The sequence below is a fragment of the Gymnodraco acuticeps genome, unplaced genomic scaffold (assembly GCF_902827175.1).
Source record: "Gymnodraco acuticeps unplaced genomic scaffold, fGymAcu1.1, whole genome shotgun sequence".
Lineage (NCBI taxonomy): Eukaryota > Metazoa > Chordata > Actinopteri > Perciformes > Bathydraconidae > Gymnodraco > Gymnodraco acuticeps.
Window position 1 is genome coordinate 2,614,014 of NW_022990501.1, and position 23,866 is coordinate 2,637,879.

The window sequence follows — 23,866 nt, forward strand, 5'->3', positions numbered from 1 at the left end:
GCAGTGTAACAGCCAGATGCAATGTTTGCAAGGTGGATGTTCCGCGTGGTGGAAAGAACAGAGCTACGTTCAACACGACCAATCTAATACGCCACCTGTGAAACAAACACAAACAACAACACGACAAGTACACAGCGGCCACTCAGGTAACGGCACTGAAACAACCAACACTTTCAGAGACTTTTAAAAGGAAAGAGAAACTGCCCAAGAACAGTGAAAAGGCCAAAAAAATAACAGCCAAGATAGCTGAATGCATCGCGTTGGATGACCAGCAGTTATCTGTTACCTTTTTTTCTCTTAATGTATTGCATAAAGATCGGATCGAGAGAGAGAGAGAGACGCTAGACCGCTAGACGCAACTCTTATTAATCCCCGTACCGGACAATTGTTATTTGTTCCAAATCGGAACCGGATCACATCCCCAGCCACAGCCGTGGTCTTGACCAATCTTGACATAAAATCTCGAGTCCTAAAGGTCCAATACCGAGACAAGAATGAGCAAATACAGTCGATTCCGAGACAAGACCAATACCGTTAAAAGGTGGTCTGGAGACCGGTCTCGATTACTACTACATTGCGCCGTCGCCACGTGAGCGCGTACTTTGAGCGAACCTATGATACGTCGCCGTGACGTCTGACATCGTCGTCACGTCGCCTGTATTCTACGTCAACCCATTCAAAATTGATGGAGGCGTTGGCGCACATTGACACGTCAGTTCTCCGCTCAGTTAGCTTAGTTATCTGTTCTTTGGCACTAATCACACCTCATATTTTCTCAAACAAGCCTATTGATTTTACATGTAATCGCCCCGCCCCCAAACATCGCATCGCGTCCGCTGTGAACGCAGCATACGGTACGTCCACACAGCAGCTTTAAACAAATCTTCCAACGCTTCTCTGCCCATTGACTTTTAATGGGGATGACGTCACTTTGCCTCGCTTTTCGCCGAACTGCATTGTGGGGGAGCGAAGCAAAGATTTCCAGGATTTCCAGGATTTCCAGGATTCAAAAGTTGAGCAATGTTCAACTTTTGAAACTGAGCTGGAAGCGTCAGCCAATCAAATCCCGTTTATGCAAATCTGACAGTAGAAGCGCTAGCCAATCAAACCGCGTGTAAGCAGGGAGAACCAGACCGCAGTTCATTTCCTCATATTCCAAACGAGAAATTACGGTAGCAAATCACCCGGTTCTTTACGACCAGAACTGTCATACTGATATTTTGTACAAACTGTAAAGTCCACTGAGACAAATGTAACATTTGAGATATTGGGCTATATAAATAAACATTGATTGATTGATTGATTGATTGATTGATTGAACTATTAACGGGATACAAACCGGAGGAACCAGGCATGGAGGGAGGTGGCAGAGACAGTGGGTGAAACTGGTAGGTTTTCGCCTGTTTGGGGAGTTTATATATATATATTGCTCGCATAAAATCCCCGTGGTTTTTTGCTTTGTATGTTGGGGGCGGGAGATTCATGTGATTGGTTGTTGGTCGCGTTGCTCGCAAAAAATCCCCAAGCTTTCAGACACGCCCAGCTCCAAGATTTTCAAGATTTTTGAAAAGCTGCTGTGTGGACGTAGCCTACCAGGAAGTCTGAAGGAAGGGGCAGATTTTTTTCGGCTGTGTACTTTCAAAGGCTATCGCACTCGAGCTGGTTTCTCCATTCTTACCTACCCTACCTTTAAGGTCTCCTCATTTGTTTGAGTCTATTTTAAAGTTATTTTGACATAATTTTCCATACTAAAGCGAAATTAAAGCAGTTGGGATTAATGTATGACACATGGTGGATTATGTCATCAAGCGTTTGTTAAAAGTTAAAAGGGCCTCACTCGAGAGTTTGTTGTGGTCTGTAATGTGATGAAATTGCAATTTCCAATTATTTCGAGCGCCCACGAAGGCAGCAAAGTAGCCGTCGTGCCATACGTACTTGCAGGTGGGAAACCAGTACGTCATCACGTACAGCGGGACGTTTTGGAGAAGATAAACAAAAAGGAAGGAAGCCTTCGGCTGTACAGTCGCGGCAAACTCGGGTTTAAAAGGTTTAGTTTGCAAGCTAAAATTAGCTTACATGTGCCCTTGCATAGATATATAACATTATACGTTCTCAATCATGGAAGAGGGAATAATATTTCGTATGAGTGCATTTTCGGAGCAAGGGGGGAGGAAATACATGGAGGATGTTGTCGATATTAGAATCGAGTACGAACCGACTCAGTCGCCGACGACAGGCGAAGATTACCCCAAAACGCAGGGACATGGAGGACAGGGAAAGGCGGAGGGTGAAGCTACAAAACAGACTGAAAATGAGACACACGACCAGGACGCTGCTGCCGAGTCCGGCCCGGTTTCTGCAATGTGGGTAGAGAGTGTACCGAATGAGGACAGTCACAACAGCAGCGCACCGGTCACAGAGGGAAAAACCTCGGAGCATGCTGTCGACACTCGGAAGTCTGTGGCTTTTTTCGCTGTCTTTGATGGCCACGGGGGTCGAGAAGCGGCACATTTCGCCAGAGAGAATCTGTGGGGGATATTGAAAAGGCAGCGGGGATTTTGGTCGAAGGATCACAGTGAAGTGTGTGCTGCTCTCAAGAAAGGCTTCATCGCCTGTCACCATGCAATGTGGAAAGAGCTACGTAAGCTAACGTGTATTATGTATTCCATATTTACTGCTGCAAATTGCATATCATTGTAACTGTCATCGTCTCTGCATTACCTAACTATGTCACATGGGGATAATTGTATGGTGCCCAATCTTGGAGACTGGTCAGCCAATTACAATGTAAATCAATAATCAGACCACAACACATCACAAATGAAGCTCGGATCACACTGAAGTAAAACATGTTTTACATTTTGTAGGTTACAAATGGATACTGACTGACAAAAGGATTTGGAAATATGTGCAGTGGTTAAGTAGCCTACTGCAGTCTGTTTACTAGAATGTAATATTGGTTTAACCTGAATTAAAATGTGACTTGCAGCACTAGCCTAACATAACAGGGATGCTTTTATTTTATAACATGGGTCAACCTTTTTAATCCTTTGTTATGAAACCGAATTTCACCCAAAATATGGCAGATTTACTCAAGTAAGCCTGGTTTATGTGCTCATTATGACTTATGGAACAGCTCTGATCTGTGACTGGCAACATCTGCTTTCCTCATAGTAATATATTGTATAGTAATGAAACAAACTAAGATTTTATTACGATATAAATCACCCACAATAAGTTGATTATGGTGAATAACAATTAATGGCATAGTTGTCAATATTCTCACAAGAGATTTGAAAAAGCTGTGTAGCTCACAGTCATAGTAAAAGTACAAACATGTGGGTTATTTAGATGTATGTTGTTGACCTTAATTGAAAGATGTTTTTTAACTAGAAAGGTGTAAAAAATGGGAAGAAAAGAAAGTGGGTTTCCTATCTGTGAAGCAATAACAATTATTTGCCTTTGAACAAAATGTGCGGCTAAGTAATTCCAGTTAATATAGTGCCATTTATAGTTTTGAGCACCTGTGCAATTTGGTAAAACGGATAGTTGGCCATGATAATTGTGCCATTTTATATTTTCCCATACCTAAATAACCTTTATTTTGCATTTCCATCAGTACAAAATAGACCTATCCTCACTTGTTGTTCATAATGGACACTGTTCCCCCGCTTACAAACTTTGACCACATTGAATCATGGAGTTAACATTTCTTTTTTTTATGTATCTTTTCCCTTTACAGCGGAATGGCCGAAGACTATCACCGGCCTGCCCAGCACATCAGGCACCACAGCCAGCGTGACTGTGATCCGCGGGGTTCACATGTATGTGGCCCATGTGGGGGATTCGGCAGTGGTGGTTGGAGTGCGAGAAAATGACTCTGATATAACCCTCCAGGCACTTGAAATAACACAAGACCATAAACCTGAGCTTCCTAAGGAAAAAGAAAGGATCGAGCGGCTGGGTGGCAGGTGAATTTGTGACAAGAACTTATAAAACACTTCTTCTGCCATACTCTCTGAATGTTGGATTGCATTTACTGATCCTGAAAACATTGCTACACAGGGCAGAGGTTTTTTTCCGCCTATTGTTCCTTCCTTATATCGTTGCTGTATTACCTGTCAAACTAGGCTTTGTATTGAATTGTGTTGTTTTTCTGTAGCGTTATGAAGAAATCTGGTGTGAACCGTGTAGTGTGGAAGAGGCCGAGGCTGACCCATAACGGCCCTGTGAGGAGGAGCACAGTCATTGACCAGATCCCCTTCCTGGCTGTGGCCCGATCCCTCGGTAAAGATCACATCCTTTGTCTAGAGTGTCCGCACTGTTAGTTTGATGATATGAGTTATTTTTGTCAGCACACTCAGAAGTTAGCATAGCAAGGGCTCCCTCGACAAAATGAATAGGATTTTTCCATCTGATTTTGGGGATATTGCAAGAAATAAGCTCTGCGGCAAACAGGTTTAAGATATTTACACGTTTAGTTTAGCAGTAAAATGTCCACATATTAACAACACTTTCACAAATAAACTAAGTTGAAGTGTTAATGAAATTTCAAGAATTAAAAAGCTAACGTTGGGCAATAAAGGTACTACAGCACGGTGCCATGTGTTCACGTCAACATCGCTAAGCTAAACGCGGCTAATGTTCGCATGATGACAATAGCCGCATTCACACCGCAGGACTTTCCCTGGTACTTTGGTTCTTTAGTTCCGTTAGTACCAATAATGTCGCGTTCACACCGCCGGGACTACTCAGTGCCGGGAACTCTTTTGGAACTCTTTTGGCCATTTTCAGTCCCTGCTAGAGAGGTGGTACTAACCTGGTGATAAAAGAGTGCCAATTTCTATTCTATTTATATTGGCTGGGCGAATTGCAAACCACGCTCCGTTAGACTCTGAATTTGTTTTGTTAGGCAGCCATGTTTTTCCTCGCTACAAAACCACATCCACACCTGAGCGAATAGGTTGTTTGTACTTTAAAGCATGACTACACGTACAACACCGGAGCGGTGGAATGATGAGGAAGTGTCGGCGCCTCTGGCAATTTACTCCGAGGACGGGATGCAGCAGCTTCTACAGAAAGCAGTTCCCAACTCCAAATGTTTTGAGCGATGTTCGCAAAAGCTACTTGAGCTGGGAATCGTGCACAGTGCACACGGATGCCGGGTAAAAATAAAGAAACTCAGGCAGGACTATACAAAATGAAAGACCACAATAATAAGAGTGGTAACGATTTTCTATTGTTATTATATATATATATATATTGCCACTGTTTTTTAATACTGACACCTAACTTGCACTAAGGTGTGTATACCCCCTCCCCCTGTAGTTCTTCTTCTCTCGTTTTTTTTTGTACTCGCCGTGAAGTGGTTTTGCGGCCTGCCAGTAAACCCAGAGAAGAAGAAGACGAAGTGACGTCAGCGTAATCTTGCCTCAGGGAAAGTCCTGCGGTGTGAATGCGGCTATGGCACTAGCCCCCTGGCGGATTCAGTGCCGTGGTACTTTAGTACCGCAAGTCCTGCGGTGTGAAAGCGGCTATTTAGTAGTCTCAATTAGCCACTTGTTAGTAACCGCCGTTTTTATGACATGCTTCAGACATTCACAAGTGAGGTATTTACTGATGTATTTTATGTTGTAGAACAAAATGTGAAAATCTTCGAAGCTTTTGTTAACCATAGAGTGCATAGACCTCATTTCAGGCCTATAACCAATAGCCCTTTAAAAGAAACAAGCGAATCAGAGGTGCCTCAATGCTAACTCATTCCCGTGTTTTAGGACTCATTCCTGCAGTACTCTTTTGTTCCTCCAGAGGTGATAACATTTAGTTTTCTGTTGAAAGGTGATCTTTGGAGCTACGATTTCTACAGCGGGGAGTTTGTGGTTTCTCCAGAGCCCGATACAACCATGATGACCCTTGACCCCAGTCGGCATCACTTCATCATCCTCGGCAGTGACGGACTGTGGAACATGATGCCGCCCAAGAATGCTGTCAATATGTGTTATAGCCACGACAAAATGGTTGTAAGTAATTGTGGAAGTTGCAATATACGTTGCGTTTTGTGTGTATTTTACTACACTTTGTCTATTTGCATTTTGCATCCGTATATACGGTATAGGTTCAGCAATTAGCATTACATTTGGTCTTACTGTAAGTATTAAACTGGTTAGTTTCATGGTCATACACTGCCCGTCCAAAAAAAAGTCACCAACTGGATTTAACTTAACTTAGCCAATCTTTAAGAGCCTTCCATTGGATAATTACTGCAGGGAATAATATGTTTCAGCTGGCAACAAGTTATTTAATCCTAGCTGTTGTGGTGTTTAGCTTCTCATTTCTTAAACAACCATGTTGGAAGACATATCCTGTGGTCGTGGAAAGGATGTTAATCAGTTTCGAGGCTACTATAATCGGGTTAAGAACTGTCCAACGCATTATTAAAACCAAATCAATGAATCTTGATTTACCCTGTTCCAGAAGCGATGGGCGCATCAGGGTAAGAAGAGAGGCGGATGAAGTGATGTACCCATCATGCCTAGTGCCTATCGTACAAGCCTGGGGGGGGCAGTGTTATGATCTAGGTTCAGTAGCGTTATGTTCCCAAAGAATGAGGTCAGTTGACTACCTGAATATACTGAATCATCATCAGCTTGTATTTGAAGAGACTCTTGCTCCATTATTAAAAGACATACAACACTCCACTTCCACAGAGGTGACTGGTATCGTACAGCACTGAGACACGGATTTGAAAGCAGCATAATGACAGAGTTATGAGAAACATTCAATCGACAGATTAATTTGTACATTACATTTCTCAAAAGAGCATGGAACGTGTTGACTCGTGCATTACAACACACTTGCACTGCACCACCTTGGTTTTCTAAGCATACGCAGACAGTCATTATATGCAACCTGGAGCTTCTTGAGGATCGCCTTCTTAAACTTGACCCACAAGGGGGCAGTATAGAGAGGAGTGCAATAAGCTCTAAAGAGGTTCACCTTAACCTTATCTGAACACCAAGAGAGTTTTCTAGCCAACATGTTGGCTTGCATATATAAGACACGCCGCTGTCTATACATGTCATCATCATCAGCCATTTCATCTGTGATGATGTGTCCCAGATACTTAGTGTTACAGCAAACAGACAGCACCTGTCCTGACAGGTAGAATGTTGGAGAACAAAGGTTATTATCCCCTTTTGCTCTGCAGATCATTACAGCGCTCTTCTTAGCATTGACACCATAATCAGAACAAACATTTAGCAACTGTTGAAACCCAGCACTGCTAGGAGAAACAATAGCCAAATCATTGGCACATAAGATGGTTTACAACCACATTACCAATCACACACCCTGTTTTACAGACACTTAAATCATCTGATAGATCATTCATATAGATATTAAAAAGGCATGGTGAGAGGAGCCCCCCCTGGCGGACTCCATTACCAACACCAAATGGCGCCGAGACTGCATTCCCCCATTTGATCCGCATGCTCTGGTTGGCATACCAATAAGCCTGGATCCTAATTATACTGTTAGGCACACCCCTTTGTCTCAATTTTAAAAACAGTTTATGATGGTTAACTCGATCAAAAGCCTTAGAGGCATCAATGAAACCAATCAGAACAGTGTGGAATTCTGTCTCCTATATGTTTCTACCATTTCCTTCAAAGCATAGATAATCTATCTAACAAAATTATTTCCAGGACTTTGGATAACACACTAGCTAGAGCAATTGGTCTATAGTTATCCAAGCTCAGTGTTTCCCACAGATCTGGAATATACTTGGGGGGTGGTGGTAGCGGGGGGGGGGGGGGGGGTTGAGGTGACGTGCAACAACATTAACATTAACCTTTCTGTTGGTCGCTTGTTAGCAGACCCTTCACGCGATGGCAGAGCGAACAGGTACAGGCAGGGCCCATAATGATAGCCCTATAGTTTAAATCTACTACCCACACATGAACATATGGAAATGAGTTACTATTTTAAAAAATAAATGTATTTATAAATGTATTTAGGAACCTATCTATGTGATTTTTAGTGGGGGTCGACCTCAAATCCTCTAGGGGGATCCAGGGGGATGCCCCCCCCCCCCCCCCCCCCCGGTAAGATTTTATTTTTTATTTTGGAGTTAACTGCATCAATCTGGTGCATTTTGAGGGGAAAATAAAAAGACGATCTATGGAAACACCTATATTAAACAGCACTGTATACATTTCAATAATCATAAAATCATGGCCATAACCAATAACATACCATTTCCAATATGAAAAAAACACTGAAACTTGTTTATTCATTTATTTTTGGTTAATGTATAGTTGTGAGTGAGTGTGTCTGTGCTCCTGAATCAGCCTCTCCTGTCTCCCTCCTCTCCCCCCTGCTCCTCTTTGAGGCAGCAGCAAAGACTAGTTTTCTCTCAACAAGTTTTAAAAGTGTATCTTACCTTTTTTCTAGGGCCGGGACTCGATTAAAAAAATTAATCTAATTAATTAGAGGCTTTGTAATTAATTAATCGAAATTAATCGCATTTTTAATCGCATATACATATTTGACCTAAGAACAGTGAGAAGCAATTTTTTTTCACATGGATTTTAGTATACCATTAGGCGCATTCACACCGCAGTACTTTTCCCACAAAGGTTCATGAGAATTTAGTTCATGAGAACTCTTTGAACCTGGGGGTGGATTAGGCAAATGAAGCCGCTGACGTCACTTCTTCTTCTTCTGCTTTGGGTTTACTGGCAGGCCGCAAACCACTTCACGGCGTATACTGCCACCCAAAGTCCCCGGCCGGAAGTCCCCGGAGTTGGGGACTGGCTTCAGTAGAAGCTGCTAGGAGTCCCAGCAGCTTCTACTGAAGCCTTCTGAGTAAATCGCCAGAACGCCGACACCTCCTCATCTCCACCGCTCCCATGTTTTATTTTGTGTTGCCATAAGTTAGTCTCTCTGCGTTTCTGCGCTGGGCTAATGCTAATAATGCTAATGCGAGGATAATAAAATGGCGGCTTCACAAAACTTTTTGGGAGTTTTACGGGGCGTGGTTTGCAATCCGCCCAGCCAATCAGAAATATAGCTCTTTTCTCACAAGAGAGCCGCACGAAAGTCCCTGCTCTCTAGCAGCTCTCTGCTCTCTAGCAGTGACTTTCGTGGGGGTAAAAAGGTTCTCATTAACTAATTTTAGTACCGGCTCTTTTTGGTGTGAACGCGATAAAAGAGGCTAACGTCCACGCTTCCACGCTAGCTGCTATATGTTTTGCATTGAGGTGATACTTGAGGCTTGATGTGCTGCGGTGATATGCGAATTCCTTTTTGCATAATTTGCACACAACCGTGCTCTTATCGACGCTTCCATCCGTCCGTTTTTTAAAACAACATTTCCCACTGTTGTTCACTGTGGTTTGTTGTTGTCTGAAGTCATGAACGTTAGTTGGTGCTCCAGTATAATCGGTACGCCTGAAACTCATCCAGTGAGAAACGTTCCGCGGTGCAAAAATAAGTGCGATTAAAATGCGTTAATTTTTTTAACGCGTTAATTTTTGTGTAATTAATTAATCTTAATTAACGCGTTAAAGTCCCGGCCCTACTTTTTTCACCTAGTTTTTTATTTATTTATTCATGCATATTTTACTAATCACATTACATTTCATTTAGCTGACGCTTTTATCCAAAGCGACTTATAATGACCGATTACAGGGACATTCTCCCTGGAGTAACTAAGGGCTAAGTGCCTTACTCATGGGCACACTAGTGGTGGTATTCCTGGCGGGATTTGAACTCACAGCCTTCCGATCTTCAGCCCACCTCACTATCCATTAGACCAATCACTACCCTCTCAAATGGAAATATGTGTTTACATAAATGGTGACCACACCGTTTGAGACCCACTGAGAACTTAGACTAAGTTAACTATCTAAACACTCAGGGAGTCCTTTACCTCACCTGAGCTGAGGTTATCCCGAGCTTGAATGACACACAGAGAACAATCAAGGGCTTTGATTTATGATCTGTATGACAGTGGCCATGTCGGCAGGCCACATCATGTGGACAGCCAGTCACCCTGTGTGAGGCAGGCCACTTAACAGGCCAGAAGGAGGCGAGATCAGAGCACGGGAGCGAGGGATCATTGTCCACAAGTTAATCGATCGCAGATGGCATCGTGGTCACGGACGAATAAAAAAAAAACTAAATGGGTCACGAAATATACTTGGGCGGCCGTTAATATACCTGGGCGGCCCGCCCAAGTATAGTCTATGTGTGGGAAACCCTGAAGCTCCATACCTTGCCCGCTTTGTCCTTAATGACAGGCACCAAGGTAACAGTCAACATGGAGTCCGGCAACATACCATGAGTCATGAGGCCGGTAAAACAAATGGCAAGAAGAACTGCAACCTTCGGGCTTGCCAGTTTAAGGTGCTCTGCAGTGATTCTGTCAGAGCCGCATGCTTTGTTATCAGCTAGCTGTTCAATTGCTCGATAAACCTCTTTAGCTGTGATTCCCAGGGGTCACTTTTAACACAATTAAGTATTAAGTAGGGATGCACGATAATTATCGGCCCGATATTAGGAATTATGACGTCATCCCGATAAACCCGATACCAGTATTAATAGCCCCGATAATATACAATATATTTTTTGGGTAAAAAAAAAGAAAAAAATACTGCGGTGTCGGTGGATTGGGATGAGGGGCGCTTGTTTTTCACTCGGCTCCTCCCGTTTTGCCAGGACTGTGGTATTAGTGGTTTAGGAGGAGGGGAGTTTTTCACAAATCCAGCGCTCCCTAACTCATGCCTGGCTGTGACGTAAATGGTGAAACCCGTGAACCCGTGAAGCCAGGACAGTAAACAAACATGTCGTCGGTGGTATGGGCGTTGGAGCTATGTGCAACTCAAGGCATATGCTCGAACCGGAGCTGCCTGGACGCTGCAATCATGTTGCGCACTATCCGTGCTGAGTGTGCTGACTTTTCGTACAATGTCCCACTGTCTGGCTTCCTGCATAAAGTCAAGTGCTCGGCACAGTTGTGGCGAAATGTCGCTCCTCCGTTAGTCGCTCCTCCGTCAGCGCAGCTAGCTAGCACCAGATGCTAACAACAACAATGCACGTAAGGTCACTCTCGCTCGCTCGGGCCACACATACACACACCCTCCCGGTCCTCCAGGAGTGGAGTGCACCAGCTGGGCGTAACTCTACGTCCGACGTAGAACCGAAGGTTAAGACCAAACTAAAGTTATGACTAGTGCACCACTTAGACTTAAGCCCTGTATGCGTTGCGCCCGGGTGTAACTTTTACGCCTAGTATGGAGCAGGCGTAAATCGGAAAGACAGACTAGTATCCATAGTAACGTAAAACAGGCAAGAAGGATATTAACGATGGCAGGGCGTCTTGTTTACATGTTTAACAATGAAAGGGCATTAAGAAGAGTCTCAATTTCTCCTTCTCCAGCTCAATTTGTTCGTGTTCCGCTCTCAATTTGACGGTCTCCACACGAACGATTTCTTTCTCCGTCAGTTCCCGCTGTAGCTCTGACAAATCCTTCTTTCTCTTTCGGGGTGTGGCCATTTGGGATTCCCCTTGAGTCATCGATGACGCTGTGGGTGTGGGAATTCCCTCTTCTCTGCGGTCCTCTGAGTCTGTAAAATGGCGTTGCTTGGCAACAATTACTGTTTCGCGTGTATTCACGTGGACGCGCATCTTAAGACTACGCCCGAGACTAGTCAGGCTTGGTGCACTCGGTGTAAATTCGAATCACTACGTCGGACGTAGCTAAGCCCGACATTAGAGTTAAGCCCTACTTTTTTACGCCCAGCTGGTGCACTCCACTCCAGATGGCCAGTCGGTGCCTGCCGGTGAGCGTGGCAGGAGCGGGGCTGTCAGCATCAGTTTGTATATGGTATTTTAAACTCGATGCGCTCTGAAACTACGGGGCGGCCAAGGAAAAAAAATACACATGCGTTAATCGCGTTAAAATAATTAGTGGCGTAAACATTTTTTTATTATCGGTTATCGGTATCGGTCTTGAGAAGCAGGAAGGTATCGGTTTCAAAAAACCAATATCGTGCATCCCTAGTATTAAGTAATGTTGCCTCCACAACTCAGCTATGTTATGGGCTCCAGATGCTCCAGATACTCCCTCTATGGTACATGGTAACGACTGTTCAGAGCTCTCACCTCCTTCCAGAAGCCAGTCACATCATTATGATGGAGCTTTTCAGCCATAGAATCCGCTCTCAATGTTTCTGTATGTTTGTTGACATAACGAACTGCATATTTATATCTAGCATTTGTAAGCTTTTTGAGATCCAGGACAGGCCCCTCTCTGAGCCTTCCTGCCCAGACCCAGGTCCCAAAAGCATTCTTAGCTTCAGCGTATTGATCAGCCACATGTTTATTCCACCCTGGCTTGACGTTGTGTCTCTTCCCAAAGTAGATATAGCACGGTCTACTGGCTTCACACACCGCTCCCACAATACAATCATACATGTTACAGAGGTCTTCACGGTGAGAGCTTTCATTACAACCCACATCAATACACAAAGTTGCTACTTTGAATGACCATGTCTTTCCATCAATGGAGTTTTTTCTTCCCTGATGGCACGGGCATATTTGAAGATGACAATGCCAGGATGCAATACAAGATCTTGGCTGAAAATGAATGCAACTCTGGACCGAATTAAATGTTTTGACTTGACCCCAAGTGAAGGAGTTCAAGTATCTCGGGGTCTTGTTCTCGAGTGAGGGAACAATGGAGCGTGAGATGGGCCGGAGAATCGGAGCAGCGGGAGCGGTACTGCAGTCGCTTTACCGCACCGTTGTGACGAAAAGGGAGCTGAGCCAGAAGGCAAAGCTCTCTGTCTACCGGGCCATTTTCGTTCCTACCCTCACCTATGGTCATGAAGGATGGGTCATGACCGAAAGAACGAGATCGCGGATACAAGCGGCCGAGATGGGTTTTCTCCACAGGGTGGCTGGTGTCTCCCTTAGGGATAAGGTGAGAAGTTCGGTCATCAGGGAGGGACTCGGAGTTGAGCCGCTCCTCCTTCGCGTCGAAAGGAGCCAGTTGAGGTGGTTTGGGCACCTAGTTAGGATGCCACCTGGGCGCCTCCCTAGGGAGGTGTTCCAGGCACGTCCAGCTGGGAAGAGACCAAGGGGTAGACCTAGGACCAGGTGGAGGGATTATATCTCTTCGCTGGCCTGGGAGCGCCTTGGGATCCCTCAGACAGAGCTGGTTGATGTGGCCAGGGAAAAGAAAGTTTGGGGCTCTCTGCTGGAACTGCTACCCCCGCGACCCGACCACGGATAAGCGGGAGAAGATGGATGGATGGATGGATGGACATTGCAGAAGCATATCGAAACGATAGCTAAAGGCGGTCCAATGAAATATTAGAGTGTGCAACTTTCTTTGTGGACGGGCAGCGTATGTACTAGTTCACATTTTAACCCCCAATCCTTCATAGTGTCTTTCAAAATGCATTCACTTTTACAAATATATTTTAAAGGTCAAAAGGTTTTCTCATTCTTAACTTCTTTCTTTATGCCTGATTTATATAATGCATTTTGACAGTATTTTCTGAAATGTGATAAAAAAAAAATATCCTAAAAGATCCCCATAATATTTTTGAATAAAAGGGAAATCAGAAAAGGAAACTTGCTTCCTCTAAATATTTATATTTCTGTTCCTGAAATGTAGTCAAATGATAGTATAATGCTTTATTTGCATATGTAAACATATCATTCCAGAAAACTTCGGAAATGAAGTTATCAACTGGGAAAGTGTCATGATATATATTCATTCTGTAAGACTTTGTGGAATGGGATTATCATACATTCTTAAAATAGTTTGACAGTATGAAAATGGCTGTATCAACATCTTCACACTTGTAGCCTGGGCTCTTTAGAGGATTTTTAAAATAATTTTATTTTTTATTTTTAGGGACCAAAGGGAATGTCCTGCGCCCGCCGGCTGGGCTGCACCGCACTCCTTTTCTGGAAAGAGCGAATGCTGCGTGCAGACAACACCACGGTTATTGTCCTGGCCCTACAGGAGCGGGGGGGCCCGCCCATCCCCATGCACCGAGACGAGATCGTGGTGGACATGTCTACAGGAATGGACCACGTTCCCTTCCCAGGAACCACCTACAACACATGTGTGGTCCCACAGGTCAGTGCCATATCTCTGCAGCATCCTCCTCACGCAGCATTTATGTGTGTTTACGGGCTGCACCATTTTGAAAAGAAAGAACGAAATACAATTATTTTGACTCATATTGCAATTTGTAGGCCAGAACTTCTCTGCAGTTCCACAATACTTCAGATATTTGTACATATTTAGCTTTGACCAACTATTGTTTTTACTGCAATTTGGATATCGCACGGGTTAACATTGCGATTTTGATACCATTACAGTTAATTGTGCAGCCCTTGAGTGTTTGTATGTCGTTCGCTGTCCACCATATTGTCCTTTTGATATATATTCCAGTCCATTTTTTTATTGTCATTTTGTTTAATACTTAGACCGGTAAAAAGATTAAAGACTGTAGTCACCTCTTGAGGTCATTGCAGCCCCTTTGACAGTGGACCAGTGGTTTTCAACACGTCACTCTTTGTTTCCGCGGCCAACAGGAGGAGCATGATGAGGATGACATGTTTTTTGGAGAAGATGAGATATATGGAGAAGATCATGAGGGATGGCCGTGCCTGGAGTGGTAGTGAGGTGACTGCTGCTAAAATAAATGTATACAAATGTCAGAATTATGACTCAGCAATGAATTATATTATCATTACAGTGATATTCAACTTACAAAAGCAAAAGGGAGCCTGGGGGCCCTCTGACCATTTCCTTACTCACAATGATGATGATTTTTTTCACAATGGGAACCTTTTGTGCGTACAAATGTAAATTAGGTGCCAGAGAGCGTAAAAAAGCTTCTATTGGATTATTATATCTTTTTTTTCCAACATTTGAGTTATGCAAACTATTTTAAAGTATCCAAAGCCGCTATTAAACATGTAGTAAAATGTCAGTCACTAACCCTTACATTGCTAGCATTGATACCCCAGTGTTATCCATGCTAGCACTGAGATAGCATTATTAACAATGGGATTGATACTGGACTGAAAGAAAACTTTAAATGACTTATTTCTTTAAATCTGTGGCCCAATATTTGGAAATGAAAGTGATAAAGCCAATTCTAAAACATGAAGTTACTTTGTTAGTCCAAGATTGTTACAATCCTGAAGTGCCATCTTGAACATTATTCCCCCTGTTAGCCAGTAGAGGGAGACAGTGACATTAAAATGGCTTTTAAAAACATTTAGAAAAAACGTTCTAGTGCAACCTTAACCGTATTCTGATTGTCACCCCCTTTTTTTCATGTTTTATTGTATTAATTTCATGCTATATATATTTATCAAGGAATAGGACCATAATGTAGTTGATGGCTTTCTTGCATTGCAATGGAATGAACAAATGGCACAAAGAATACTTTTGACTATTTAAAATCTGAAGACAAAATCTGTACTTTCCATTACTCTTTGAAGAGGACAGGGAATTTCTTTGAAAATGTGCCTTAATAATACATAATAATAACAGACTGTTATAATATTTTGAAAGCCCTGAGAATGCCTTTACCTCCCAAATATCCAGCTTTAGCGTTCTTCTGTAATAGATATTTTATTTCCTTTAATTTTCACTTAATGGAGTGGGCTTTTCTTGAAAAAAGAGAAAGCTTATCAAATATGATTAAAAGACGTGACAAAGCACATATGACTTACTAAACAGAAGGTTATATAATCAAAAGTTACGTTAAATAAAAAAGAACATTTTTAACCTGGATTTCAGAATTGCTACATTTGGTAGCAAATAGCTTCAAAGAATTGATTGCAATAAGCAGTCAAGACCTCTTAACTTAAAATCAAAGTCATATTTGTAATGTTCATCTACAGCCTACATTTTTGACAGTTACCTGATTATTTGAATACATTCAAACCCTTTATTGTTTATGGACGGTTGTTCTTTTCCATTGCTTTAGTCTTCATCCCTTTGTCCCAGCTTTTATCTGTTGGTCTCATTTATTCATCTGATCTAAAGCCACCTTTTCTTGACAGAAACAACACAATTTCAAATAATTTAAATGTGTAAGAACAAGTGTTTGAATATGATAAATAATAAGGAAATGTTAACAATAGTTCTTTCTTTATTCCAGCAGAGCGATGCAGCTGCCTCCCCCTTTAAAGGAAGTCCCGCAGCTCTGGAGCAGGCGTTGGGGCTCTATGAAGCGGCTCTCTGTGGCTCAGCGAGGGCCGCCCCGCACGCCTCGGACTCTTCACTGGATGTCTTCGAAAAGCAAGACTCCAAAGTGGACTTTGCTGCTCCTGCTCCTCCGTTTAAAAGGTCTCGACGTTCCCACAATGCCCCAGAACTTATAGGTCCTCCATCCTCTGGCAAAAGTTTCCCGGAGACACAGAGCAATGTACAAAGTGAACAATCTCGTGAAAAGAGGAGCTCCCCCGAGGAAAGCAGTCACCTGTCACAGCAACACAACGCTGCCTTGTGCGTGCGCTGAATCTTGTCTTATAGAAACAGTGTTTTTACCCCGAGGCTGAACGGATCCTCTGCATCGTGTCAACTGCCGGAGGAATATACCTAGATGTATACTTTTTTATTCAAAATCCTTTTGTTTTTGTAAATATATGAGAAATCTGACAGTGTAAATGTGTTGCTGTTCTCTTCCTTCCCCCTCCTTTTTAATTTGAGCAAATTTAAGATCCATTTAATCTATTTTCAAACTATGAAAAGTATGTATAGTATATCCAAAAGATGTATTTTACAACCACAATGTGAGATAACATCAGTTCAACAGCATTGTGCCTGTACATGAAATCTTCTAGTTGATCCAGATTATTCCACTTTTGTAGATTGTTTGAACTGGTTGGATATAAAATGCCTTTCCTTTATTTAGGTACCTCAGAGCAGTTGTTAGGAAACCTGCTACTTAACCGCTGTTAGGGGTTAGTGTTAGATTGTGTGCAATAGAAACCCATGGCAGTGTTTAATGCTGTGGCGTGCAACATAATGATACAACTGAATGGTCTGGGGTATGGATTTTTAAGTTCTTCACATTTGTTTCATGTCTTAAAGGTGGCTTATTTTGAAATGTCTACATCTAATGCAAAGCATATGGAGAAATATAACATTACATATTTTCTCTCATTTTCCCCAATGGTATGTATTCAGTGCATGTGTGTGATTTTAATGACCTTGTACTTTGCTAGACTTTTTTTTGTTTCTGTGCTGGATCCATTCCAAGCATGATTTGGCCAATGAGTGTCTGTAATGTATTGGGTGCTGCTGATGTAAAAGCCAAGATCAATACCTGTGCCTCACTGGAAGGTGCGTGAGAGTCTGCTTATCCCTCCACTTTAGTTTGTATATCACCCATGATTTTAAAGGCCTATGTCACCTACAGATTGACCATTAGTATACCAATTACTCACGCTGTGTAAAGTCTCAAGGTAAAGTCTTTTTATTTATTTAGTTTTGTGCCAGCTGGGCAAAAAGGATATAAAAAAACAGAAAAGGTCTTGATGAATTGAAGTAGATGAGGCTGCATTTAACAGCATCAAAATTATATATTTTTGCTCACACAACTTGTGTAGTTAAATCCAATTCTTATTTATCAAGTTGTATGCTCCTTAATTTAAAAAAAACAAACATGCAATTTTAATACAACCTTACAATGTAATACACTTCTACAAAACCTAGCGATTCCGAAGTGTATTAAATGGTAAAGTTTAAAGTAAAACGTGAGTTTTTATGTTTAACGTGGCTCCCATTTACTTAAATTTCATTGACTTTCTTTTGTTTTGATTACTCGTTCCCAATGGAGAAACTCATTCTCTTCTAGAGTAATACAGTGGGAGTACCCGAAAAAAGTCATGTTGTGGGTGAAGTATTTCTTTAAGTGTGTGTTAGGCACTAACGCCATTTGAATAGACCTTCCTTCATTGTTGACATGTTGTATCCATGTGTGTCATTTGCTTCCATAACTTGTTATAAATCTTCACATAACACACCTTATTGTACCAATGCAGGAAGGGCCTGTTCCATCATGTGTGTACATAGAACATGTGTTAACATGGCAGCTCAGTTACTGTTTGCCTTCCTTTTACATAACATTGTCATGGTTGCCTTAGCAAAAATGCATTAAGAGGTACTTTTTCTTTTATATATATATATTTGGGACTCAAACGGGTGTGATCCTCTTAGATATTTTAAGTACATTAAACACTTATCATGCACCTTCAGTATTACACCAATGTTATTTTACCATCCACTACAGAATACTAAACCTGTTTTTTAATGCGAGAGCCGTTTGTTGGTTTTGTGCAGTATATGCAATATAAGTTTGTACAGTACATTATTATGCAACGTTTTGGAGATTTTTTAGGAGTCTGGCATGCTCCCATCTACTCTGTATGATTTGAAATGTCCAGAGGTAATAGATGTTAATGGGCATGAATTTAGGTTTTGACAATGACAATACTTTTGGGTTTGGTTTCATATCCACTGCAACCCAGGTTTCAGGACTCTCTGTATAAGCTAATGTGTTGAAAGTGACTGGATATACAGTGTCTGTGTGTTGTAATAAAGTTCTCTTTTCCATTTGGTGCTGTTGTGTCTGTAGCAGTGTCAATGTTGGTCCAACTAAATCTAGCCCAGTGTGTGTGACTTTTCTCATGACTATTATTAATGATTTAAGCATGTTTCTGATTTGTTCATTCCTAAACTTTTTTTAAATGTTATCTGCGTTTATATTGCCTGTAGCTACTGTGTAGCTTGACTATGGAGGTAAGACTTGTATTGTGCAGGGTGTTCCAGTAGATGGCAGTAATGTAAAAGGATTAAACAGTTGTGTTCTAAAGTTACTAGTTTCTTCGATATCATGAGCGACCCGATATCTATCTGCTGATATGATAAAGTACAAATCTCAGGAACAAGCAAGTTAGCAGAATTCAAATGTTGCTTACTTCCTGTATTCCCATTACCATTTTATAGAAGACACACAGCCAAAAAAATAAGAATTTGCTGGCAATGAAAACCATTAATAAATACTATCACTGGGCCAGACTAGACTATTTGAATACTTGAATCGGAAGAAATATTTATATAAATGTACTTGCTTTTATGCAGAATATTAACATATTTTTCGACAGCACTAATCTATTCTACTTTCTAAAAGAGAGAATAATGAGTTCCTGAGACACTCCAATTTGTGTTATAATAATTTAACACTTCTTATTTTACTTTCAGTTGATTTGAATAGTTTGAGATGGGTGGGCTTCAAAGCTAAAGGTAGATCAAAATGTCATGTTTCTTGTGATGTGATGTCCCTGTGACTTCCTGCACTTCAGGAACACATTTCTTGATCTTACCCTGAGTCTGTTTCTGAGACATTACATACATCAGATCCATGATAACAGTGTCTCGACTTGAATATTTCATTGACTGTCAGCCAAGCATCTGCTGACCTGCCTAACGTGCAACATTCCCCTCTTACTGCCGACGGTCTGTCATTGGACATCAGCCAGTGGAGCGTACCATTGTCCAATACCTCCCCCCCTTGTAACTCAATACGCATCATCACAGAAAACTAGGCGACACAGTGAGCAAATACACACAACTCTTATACATAGTCAACTGTAGAATAACTTGTATCCACTTTTTTATATTCATGACATTATAGTGCATTCACTGGGGAGGTTGAATTTGTCAGACCAATGATCAGAACGCAGGTTATTGGGTCCAGGCTTCTCTTTTCCAAACTCTACCATTGTAGCTTTAGTTAAAGGTCACCTATTATGCAAAATACACTTGTTCATGTCTTTCATACATACACATGTGTAAAGAGATTCTGAAAGCTTCAGGAAAAAAGATTGGCTCACTTTTTGTCCTGATCCATTTATATAAAATGAAAATGAGCTGATCAGATTTTGGCCACTTTATGATGTCATAACGATTTTTTGGCTCTTGTAACCATTAGCCAATCACCAACCAAGGTAACCCCCCCCCACCCCCCGCCCTTATCACCTGAATCTCCTCCGAGAGCACCATTGAGGTCTTTTTAACCAAATATCTCTCAGAGGGGCGTGGGGAGGGGCTCCTTATTTTCATCTAAAGTACCAGACAGAGAATCAGCACTTTGGAAACAGGGCTGAAACAGAGGGGATTATGGGTAATGCTGCAATGATATGTTTGGTGTTTGGAGCCAAACACTTCAGAGACATGTTTTGTATCTGAGACCTATAATATATGGATGAAAAACAGTATAATAGGGGACCTTTAAGTCAAATGGTGGACTATAATATTTGGCTCAAAAGGTTCTTTGTCTCTTGGTTGGTATTCACATCCTTTCCTGTATTGAGATGATCCGGCTCATTTAGCAGGGTGACAGAGAGGGAGATTGGATATTATCAAAAATCTGTATCTCTTCATCTACTTTCTAACATGTCGATGTTTAACACGTGTATAGAGTTACCATGTTCAGAATTAAATTAAAGTGTTAGCATGCTAATGTGCACTATTAGCATGATGATTTAGCCTCTGGATGAAAAGACAATATTGTGGTGGTTCATGTATCGGGGTCAAGACGTCCTCTTTTGCAACTGGCCATGGTTTAAAGTTAAATTAGCCTTTTGTTTTGTAGTTTAGATGACTACAAATTCAAACAAAAAGACTAGAAAGACAATCACAACGACTATAAAAACAACCAATAAGACTAAATGTGACAACAAAAAGACACAAAGGGACCAGGAAGAGGCATATAAGAACTACCAAAAAAGGGGAGAAACAACCACTATAGGAGATTTGACAAAGAGATACCAAACACCCAAAAAACACACTGGAAAATAAGCCCAAAAGACTCAAAATGACCCCAATCAGACAGATAACACATAAGACATGCAAAACAATTACATATAGACTCACAAAAACAATGCAAAGGCAACAAACAACCAAATTACCCCCCAAAAATGTACAGCGACTATGAAAATGGGAACAAAAACCCCAAGGAGAAACAAAATGACAAGAAAAAAAGCACAAATTAAGGACCAAGAGACCTGAAGCAGCTCCAAATAGACTCAAAATGACCATAGAGTCACAGTACAACCACAAAGAGATGCAAAACGACTACAAAAAAAGGCTAAACAACTAAAGTGTCCTTTATTAGGGCTTTTTGATTGACTTAGCCCAGGGATCCATTGTCTCACAATCCGCCCATGGTCTCTATTACCTGTACAACTGACATGTATCTTCATACCTTGCATCAGTGTCCCATTAAAGATGAATTATTGAATTACACTGGAGTTGATCTGGCTCCTTAACACTCTTAGTCTGGGCAGTGAGTGTCACATCCTCTGGTGGAGTTTCCTGACATGTTCCCTTTGTCGTGTCTCCTGTCTCCTTCTGACAGTATCAGCAGTGTTTCAGCAGGCCTTTAATGGCTTGCCCTCTGCCACTCTTGGGAGGCTCTCTAGATTAAGTGCTATGAGCAGAAAGTCTTCTCCAGATGATGGGAGGTGACGTGTCCTCCTTTTCTTCCCCTCGCTCTGACTCAAAGGGAGGCGGAGAGGACCGTGAGCAAACTGTTTTCATCATAAATACATGGGTATATTTTATTTTTACTGGCGTCTTGTGATGGATCAGAATGTTTTGTAGCTATGCGCCTTAGATGACCTTGTAAATGGGTGCTGAATAGGGGGACTTGTTGCAACACAATGGCGTCCCTTTCTGGTAGGTCATGAGGTCTGGTTCCACGCTGACGCTTTCCGAACTGGATCGTTTGTGTTGTCGACCGGGATCACATGGACCTTCCCCGATAGCGCTTTAGACAAGAGTCACACATTTAGACGGATGGCACCTAATACAGTCATCAGCCTCCCTTTCCGCTTCACGGCTCCTTCACGGTCCAGCGCCTCCCTCAACCACCTCGTTCTCTCAGTCCACTCACTTATTCACTCTCTTGCTCACAGACAAAAACTCACAGGGACACTCAACCCTACTGCCTGCAGCTAAAGTCACTATTTCCTGCCCATTCTAGCACATATGTGCACAGAGTGAACGTAATCTGAGAAAGTGTCATGGAGTGAACTTAATGTGTGCCTTATGTCCGACAAAAAGGACCATTATTATTTTTCTTATGTTATATATATATATTTGTAATGAAAAAACGGAATCTGTTGACTTTGAATCTGACTTTTTACATGTATTATGTCAACAGATTTCTCATAACTGTATTAGGTTAGTTGAATGCAATAATATTAAGTTGAATAAAACATATTAGGTTCAACTTAATATTACTGCTTTCAACTAACCTAATACAGGTAGTGACATTTTTTGACATAATACTTTTAATTAAAGTCAACGGTTAAATATTTTCAGTAAAGAAAGACCTCAGGTTAATTCCAATATCCCAATCATGCGATTTTTTACTGGTTATAATATGCAACCATGTTGTTTCTTTATCAATGGCATCACTAGGCAAAGAGAATCCAATAAAACCTTTGGGTGATGGGATTAATGTAATGTAAGTTAATTGTATTAGAGGTGATTATTCCCAAACCACAACATTGGCAGTGAATCAATCTTGTTAAAAATGCCAATAAGCCTTGCTGTACACTGTGTGTATAAGAATACAAAAAGAAAAACTAGGATTGTCCTCCCTTTGTACAGTCCTTTACTGAAACAGCCACCACGAAAAGCTTGTGAATACACTAAATAAATGATAAAATATGTGAAATAAATAAATTTAGCTGAAGGCATTATACGGAATATGAACTGTTCGAAAGCTGAACCCGACTGAATGCGTTTAAGAAGTTCAATTGTTCATAATGTTAAATTACCATTGTATTCTGTAATGTGATCAAGTTAACTCTATGTCGTTTCATTCGGTAAGTGCAAAATGATCAGCTGATACAAGTAAAATATGCTTACATTTACCTTGTTAAAACAGTTGGAAAACTGTTATTGGTCAACAGCTGTGGTTTGCTGTTCTTAAATGATATAGTCTAAAAGCATGAGATGGCTTCAATTAGCTTATTTCTTGAGCTCAGAGACAATCTATTTTCCTGGAAAAAACTACACTACATCCATTTAATTCTCAGTGAGGTGTCCACGAGTTCCGGTGCCACAATGCAACAACTGGTGCTCCCTTCACATTATGGACAGGTGGACTTTGGCTAACCTGAGTCTAGTGGGTCCTAATGCCGCATTTAGTGCAGTGATCCGCTTTATATCAGGGAGGCATGTGGCTCAGTGGACTAGTGCGTTAGTGTTAGGATCAGGGGGTCACAGGTTCAAACCCCACTGCAGTCAGCATGTCCTTGTGTCCCTGGGCAAGACACTTCACCCCAAATTGCTCCTGTGGGGATTGTCCACAGTATTGAGTATGTAAGTCGCTTTGGATAAGAGTGTCTAACAAGTAATATCAAAAATATTTTTGGTGCCACAACCTAAGCAGCATGGAGAAATTAAAGTTAAAACACAGCGGATCACTGATAAGTCAGAAAGAAACAATGCTAGCAGTACACGGGACATTCCCCACAATCACTACTTTTTTTTTCTTTTCCGCAGGATGTTCACTAGTGATGCTGACTGTCGGCTTTTTTTATAATAATTTTCATTTTTATCCGGCTTCTTCCATGTGTAGCATTATTTTATTTCTGTTGTGTTGTTCTTGCACAATTTTGTATTGTGGTATTGTTTGTGTCTTATTTATAGTATTGTTGGAGGAGCCTGGGACTTACATTGCCGTCACTACACTGTCGCTACTTTGTATAAGACAATAAAACCTTTAAATCTTTGAACTAGTGGCA

The 23,866-nt window shown here is 41.5% G+C and overlaps 1 protein-coding gene across 3 annotated transcripts; it reads left to right on the top strand.

Annotated features, from left to right (window-relative positions):
- Positions 1-1,961: 1,961 nt before the first annotated feature.
- Positions 1,962-18,664, top strand: LOC117552977 (protein phosphatase 1D-like). Of its 3 annotated transcripts, none has more exons than XM_034226713.1 (7): positions 1,962-2,641; positions 3,743-3,971; positions 4,163-4,287; positions 5,839-6,020; positions 13,929-14,156; positions 14,618-14,708; positions 16,201-16,487. In XM_034226713.1, the coding sequence occupies exons 1-6, from the start codon at positions 2,119-2,121 to the stop codon at positions 14,702-14,704; spliced, it is 1,374 nt and encodes a 457-aa protein (XP_034082604.1). In that variant the 5' UTR covers positions 1,962-2,118; the 3' UTR covers positions 14,705-14,708; positions 16,201-16,487. The 3 variants fall into 3 exon arrangements, with proteins under 3 accessions (XP_034082604.1, XP_034082605.1, XP_034082603.1); XM_034226714.1 differs by having other exon boundaries at positions 16,204-16,475; XM_034226712.1 differs by lacking the exon at positions 14,618-14,708 and having other exon boundaries at positions 16,201-18,664.
- The last annotated feature ends 5,202 nt before the right edge of the window (positions 18,665-23,866 follow it).

Coding starts and splice junctions, on each gene's coding strand:
- LOC117552977 (XM_034226712.1), top strand. CDS start 2,119: ATGGAAGAGGGAATAATATTTCGTATGAGTGCATTTTCGGAGCAAGGG. Junction 3,972..4,162: donor ATCGAGCGGCTGGGTGGCAG/GTGAATTTGTGA, acceptor GTTTTTCTGTAG/CGTTATGAAGAAATCTGGTG. Junction 6,021..13,928: donor ATAGCCACGACAAAATGGTT/GTAAGTAATTGT, acceptor TTTTATTTTTAG/GGACCAAAGGGAATGTCCTG.